This window comes from Drosophila santomea, chromosome 2L (genome assembly GCF_016746245.2).
Source record: "Drosophila santomea strain STO CAGO 1482 chromosome 2L, Prin_Dsan_1.1, whole genome shotgun sequence".
Lineage (NCBI taxonomy): Eukaryota > Metazoa > Arthropoda > Insecta > Diptera > Drosophilidae > Drosophila > Drosophila santomea.
This window is the reverse complement of record NC_053016.2, coordinates 8270012-8276383: the sequence shown is the minus strand read 5'-3', so window position 1 is coordinate 8276383 and position 6372 is coordinate 8270012. Positions and strand designations below refer to the sequence as shown.

General features: G+C 44.1%; 1 protein-coding gene across 1 annotated transcript; it reads right to left on the bottom strand.

The window, feature by feature from the left end:
* Positions 1 to 388: 388 nt before the first annotated feature.
* LOC120458039 (V-type proton ATPase 116 kDa subunit a1) lies at positions 389 to 5811 on the bottom strand. Its single transcript, XM_039645548.1, has 4 exons — positions 5705 to 5811; positions 945 to 3144; positions 676 to 847; positions 389 to 614 (listed from the first exon to the last, which is right to left on the bottom strand). Exons 2-4 carry the CDS (start codon positions 3121 to 3123, stop codon positions 521 to 523), a joined length of 2445 nt encoding a protein of 814 aa, XP_039501482.1. The 5' UTR covers positions 3124 to 3144; positions 5705 to 5811; the 3' UTR covers positions 389 to 520.
* Positions 5812 to 6372: the final 561 nt, after the last annotated feature.

Below are 6372 nucleotides of genomic sequence, written 5' to 3'. Positions count from 1 at the left end.
TAATCCGGGCCTTTGTTTTCGATTATGCGATCTGTCTAAAATTATTATTTAAATTGCCCAGTGTTCAATTTCGCAACTCAATGCCCAAAGGACAGTCGAAGTGACAACATAATTTCAGCATATGACAACTTTTCTAATGAGAAAAAATTGGACACAGAGCAAACTTTCTTTTGCGGATATCCAGAAATTTGCTTTGAGATTGTTTCAAAAATATGCAGTCAGTCCGTTTGGGAATGTGTGCTCACACAAGATGTGTTTTCCAGAGTGAGCTTTGCAGTTGCCACTTGCGTGCCCAAAGCATAGCTGTCAAAAAGCATATGCCAAACACTTGTCGTCGGCAGACACAAAACCCAGAAATGAGCCAGGAATACAGAGGGAGTCACCAGCATTCTGTATGCATATCAAAAAAAATTTATTTCTCCGTGAAAGAACGATAGAAAGAACGGAATTAACGGAAAATGCTTTAAGGAAGTGCGTCCTGCGCCCTGTCGTTCTCCTCCGACCTCACGTGCCAAGCTTCTTAGTCATCCTCGCTGACATCCAAAATGGTCTTGAAGGCAAAAGGCTCAAAGGCGTAACCAGCGCCCTCATAGAACTTGCTCATGAACTCCACCCTGAAGGTACAAAATGAGGTTAAAATGCATCCGAAATGCGTACTCAATATTCGATGCTCACCAATGCAAACGCAGTGTGTGCAGGAAGGCCGAGAGTCCTTCGATGAGCACCAGGATGCCGACAGTGAGCAAAGCCCAGGCTCCAAAGAATACGTAGATGAGAATGCCGCCAATATAGCTGTCGTACTTGAATCCCATGGAGAATACCATGTTCCACAGCACTTCGGAGAGCTCTGTAAACATCAAACATAATGTATTATTGAAAATGACTAATAATTATATGAAAGGAATAAAGATTGTAATGTAAATGCAATAAAAAGTGCAACTTACGTGCGTGAGCCAGGGACAAGGCCCACAATCGAAGGTACGAAGCTGTGTGGGAAACAGTACTTAGGACATACTCGATGGTGTGGATGGCCTGGTGGATGAAGATCTCGCCCATGGCATCGTCCTCACCATGACCCTCGCCTCCAGCGCTCTGGGGTTTTGGTGCAGGAGCCCCGTTCATCTTGCGTTTGAACATGATGTACAGAGGTTTTCCCAGAAGCATCCAAGGAATGCAAATGATGGCAATGATGACAAAGACCTGTTGGATGCTCTTCTGACCATCGAACATGAACTCCTTGCAGGGCTCCGGAGTGTCCTGACTGCCTTGCAATATCATGTTGATGAACAGGATCAGGATGGACGGAGCACAAGCCGGCGAAAGCGGTCCCTCAACGGTGTCATTGTAAACGACCCACTTGAAGAACATCATGAAGACCATGTATCCGAACAAGAGGAGAAGGAACAGGACTTGGGGCAGAAACTCTAGGAAAATACTAGCGTACTTCTTGTAGTAGGCAAAGTTAACCACCGACATGGAGACGCCAAAGATCATGTGGATCACGCCCACAATGATCGACAGCTTCATCTTAAAGGTGTTTAGGAAGATGATCTTGTTGTCGGCCAGCTGCCAAATGGGATCCATGCCGAAGGGATATGTCTTGTAAACAGTGTCGTTTGGCCGCAGGGTGATAGACTTGAGGTTTTCATCCTGAACCACGTCCCTCGTATAGTTCATGTGCCAAGCGGAACCGAATATATTCATGGACTTTGAGAACACGTCGTTGTAAATGAATCCGGTGTAAATGGAGAAAATGCCCATGAGGAAGATGATGTATCGGCCGCCGAAGAATATGTTGAAGATCTCCTCCTTGATCGAAGACAGTTGCTTCTCCTTGATGATTAGCCAGGAGGCGAAGAGCAAAAGGATCAGGCCGTGTCCCAAGTCGCCAAACATCACGGCGAACAGAAAGGGGAATGTGATGCAGGCGTAAAGAGCCGGATTCACTTCTCTGTATGAGGCCATGCCGTAGGAGTCAACCAAGTTCTGGAAGCCATTGGTGAACTTATTGGTTCTCGTGTAAGTCGGGGGCATCTCATTCGTCTCGATGACATTCATGAAAGCCGGTATGGAGCTCTCCGAGACCTTCGAGGCTCGAGCTAGTGCATCCTGAACGGTGGAAATATCGTTGGTGGGCACCCAACCCTCGCCAATCAGGCACTTGCCCGTCACATCGGGATTGAAAAAGTTCAGGATGTGATAGATGGCCTTCATTTTGCGCACCATTATCGACCAGCGTGGCAAATGCTTGGAGGCTGAGTTCAAAACCCGGCTGCGATGATCGGCGCTCTGGCTGAGGACCAACTTGAGGTCCTCCAGACGCACATTCACATCCTTGATCATCTCCTTTCGCTCGACATGCGAGCTGGGACAGGGATAGACGGCGGCATGATAGCCCGTGCAGACCTTCTTGATCCTCTGCTTCAGCTGCTCTCCATGGAAGAAGGCCACGAAGACGGTCTTCAGCACAGGTCTTCCGGTCTCCTCGTCGGCCACAAGGCCGTCAATGTCGGCTCTCCGCAGGAAGATATTTCCTCTGGAAATGCGCCACAGCATGCGCTCGAAGCTGAAGAATCTCTCCAGCTTAATAACACCAGCAACAAAGGCCAGTTGACCACGCTGGGCGGCTCCTGGCAAGTTGGCAGGATCCTCTGGGTCCAGTTTTCGGTTGACGTCCAGATTAATGACTTCCTGATCTGAGAAAAAGCCCTCGGTGTTCTCCAGCACGCACTTGAGTTCCTGCATGTGCCGGAAGTTGGCATCCAAACTGGCTCCATTGGCGGACATTTCGCGCAGCTCATTGTCGGTCTTCTCCAGCTGAGCTTCAAGGTCCACGATCTCACGGGGATTGGGGGCACTGGGCTCCTCCTCCGGTCGCAGTACCGGCAGCGTTACCTCGTCCTTCTTCATCTCGGACTCCACGTACCGGAGGCGGCGCTCCATGTCGTCGCATCTCCTCACCTCGTTGACGTACTTCCGCTGGAAGGCACTGACCTCCTCGTTCAGATCGCGAAACTGGACACATCCACTCTCGCCCAGCTCGGCGATGGAGGCGTAGGCCGCCTCCGGCTGGATGAACAGCTGGCACAAGGCCATCTTCTCGCTGCGGAACATGTCACCCATGTTCAAATCGAGGGTCTATTACTGCAAATAAATAGGGAGTGATTGGTGTTAATCAACAAAATGAACGACTATAAATAATATAAAAATAATAAATATAAGTTTTTTAAATTCGCGTTTTTTAAGGCTTAGTTAATGCTACTGAACTCTTTTCTTATTTGACTGTGAAGATTTTTAAAGTGCTGTTTATTCATGTGTTTTATTGGTGCATATTTGTAATAATATTTGCCCTTATAAAAAGGTAATTTACGTGCACATAAAAATTGACTTTTGAAGCTTTATTAGAACTTTTATTGCCAAGGCATGTGATCAATCGTAGTAATTTGTCACCGAAAATTCCAACAATGATAAACAAGGCAATTAGTTTATAGCCGTGTCAAAATGATAAAATGAACTTGGAATACATGAAAGTATCCAATAATAATAACTATAAATTAATAGCCCTTTAAACATGGAATAAATAAAAGTATCCAATAATATTTTGTGATACAATTTGGAAAAATAGAATTAAATGAATAAATGACTGCAGAAATTATTTAACATCTTTGAAGAGTATGTAATGGATTTTTTAAATTTTTTACAGTGCTGCATGCCACACATTACTAATCAGTTTCGGATAATGAGCTGTTTTGCCGAGCTTTAATAAGTCCGCCTGCTGACAGGTGGACTCAAATATGTTGATCCAAATGACGCACATTGTTTATGATCCGGTACACTTCAATGCAGTACCTGCCAATGTCGCAATCAATCACCTAAGTGGTACCCAACAATTCGGAACAGAACCTGGCCAAAATAGATTAGATTACGGATCGTTTCGGTTGTTATCTACTGGCATTCGGCAACTATCTGGAGTGGGCGTTGAGCGCTGAGCGCATTAATAATTTGAAATTATTAACAATTACCGCCAATCAGTTGGTTTATAAATAAGCCCCGAGAGTCTTTTATTGCATTAAGCGCTTATTACTCGCCCCAGGACTCAGTGCATTGTCTTCTGATAACCGTTTTGGGCTGGCCAGATTATGGATATTTATGGTTAGACCAATGGCTGGCTGAGATTTTGCCCCGCCTGTCGGGCCATAAAATCATGATTGACTCTCGCTCTCGACTGGCTGATAAAAAGACACGCAGTCTGTGGCCTCACTTCAGCTATTTTTTTTGATAGTTTCGACTTATCACAGACAGCAGAAATTTGATTTACAGCGAAGGGAAGTGAGTTCTTTCGAACGGAATTGTGGGATTTAAAGAATTTGTTGATATTTTTAATTGCTTCGTAAATGGTTGAGCAAATGGAATAGCAGTCGCGGAATTGTTTTTTACAAATGATATAATATCTTATGAAAAACAATTGGCTCTGCTCTCTTATCTTTCAATTGAAAATATACAAAAGTTGTTTAGGATTGGGTTTTATTATCGTTAATCGTTTCCTTATCAGTTTGACGCGAAAGTCAACGGAAAATAATTAAATTTAGAATGTTTGTACCTTTGGGTCATGTGTTTAAGACATTTCTACCTGATTTAGAAAATTATTTCCCTAGAAGACACAGTATACTTGGAGTTGAATTGATTTTACTTTAGCTTACAATAAGGAGGAGAACAACCTAGTAATTTGCACAAACGGTTCATAGAATTGATTAACTGCAGTCGACTGGGGTTTGCTGATGGCCATCTGTGGATAAATCAGTGCAAGTCGGCGCTTATCGGTTTTAGGTTTGTACATCAGTCTAAGCCATAAATCTGCGCAGACCAGACAATTGCCTTTAAGATGGCCATAAATCTTTGGGGGCAAACTTCACGCAAATGTCTGATTATCGGATTGCCAATACCCAGTACCCAGTACCCATGGCCTATTCTCATTCCCGTTCCCATTCCCATTCCCAATCTCCATTCCCGCTGGTTTATGCCTGCAATTACCGGTTCACTGGGGATTGTTGGATTGTACGGATTGCAGGCGGTGTTACGGGGCTCATTAAGAAATCCGTTCGTGGGCCGTAAAAATATTATCGAAGCCCCAATCGGTTGGTTGGCAAATTTTAGCTTGACTATTGAGTGGTTCAATTTGTGCGCCCCACATGATCCATCACGTGCTCTAACGTCAGAAGGTTATTATTGCGCCATATAGCAGACATAAACCATTTTATAGTTCAATACTAGTGTCAGGCTAATGAAAATCGATGTTTAATGAACGTTATCGAGTGATTATCAATTTCCAATAAAGATACGTTATCACTGAAAAAATTATCATTAGGCCAAATGCAATTTTGAATAATTACGTGAGGAGTGGCAAGCGAATTTTTTTTGGCCGTAAGGAACACTTATAATGTGCTCAGTTAAAGCTTATCTTGGACAACATTGATAACCTATTATTAACCCTAAGGGAACTGATAACATTAAGTGTGTGCCAACAAATAGCCAAGGAATACGGCTAACACGCGCATTAGCAGCATGATTGCCAACGTGGCGTATGAGTAACGCAGTAGTATTTCACGTAGTCACTGCGGCAACGGAATGAACTGACAGAGGTAGTAATCATTTTAGATTCTCAGGACTGTTCAAGGATATTTTCGATTTAAGTCACTACACTTACACTACGTGAACAAGCAAAGTTGCCAAATGGTAGTTACTAGATTTTTTCGCGACCTGCCACCTCAGCGGCGCAGAAAGAACTGTGCGATCGCCTAAGACCTGCTGAGCCTATGGCCAATTAGACTGGGGCTAATCTAAACAATACACCAATACACTGCAGGCCAATTGCCATGGGAGAGAGCTTCATAATCTTTGTGCCTACATTTTTTATCACACGCTCGAAACCACTTTGCGATTGTGGCTTATCGCCGGTGAGAGACGGTAATCGGCGAGTAACCGAAACACAATTATGCCAGTCCAGCAACCTCCGATTGCTGGTCAATTTTCTTGTGGCCGGCCATTCCCCAAGGCATTATCAATGATTGAGTGTAAGCACGAGTTGGTCCACACTCCAACACTTCAACCACCTACGCACACAACTCCATTATCTGATTGACACTATTCGGGCAAGTGTGTCCCTAGTGTTGCAACAATATGACACCCGCTGATATGGGAAAGCCACCGATGCAGACTTTAGACTGATCAATCAATCATGGGGTATTGGCAGTCGTACAAAAGGTGAATGAGATATTAAAGCCATGAATGTTGAAAATGAACAGAGATACGTTTTCATTGCATTAATATATTGCAATCCATTTATAGCAATGCAACTCAACTTGAAAGTAATTG

Excerpts from the sequence above, each read along its gene's own strand:
- LOC120458039 (XM_039645548.1), bottom strand. The coding sequence starts at position 3,123 with ATGGGTGACATGTTCCGCAGCGAGAAGATGGCCTTGTGCCAGCTGTTC. Across the intron at positions 848-944 it reads CTTGTCCCTGGCTCACGCAC|AGCTCTCCGAAGTGCTGTGG; the intron begins GTAAGTTGCACT and ends TGATGTTTACAG. Across the intron at positions 615-675 it reads CACACACTGCGTTTGCATTG|GGTGGAGTTCATGAGCAAGT; the intron begins GTGAGCATCGAA and ends TTGTACCTTCAG.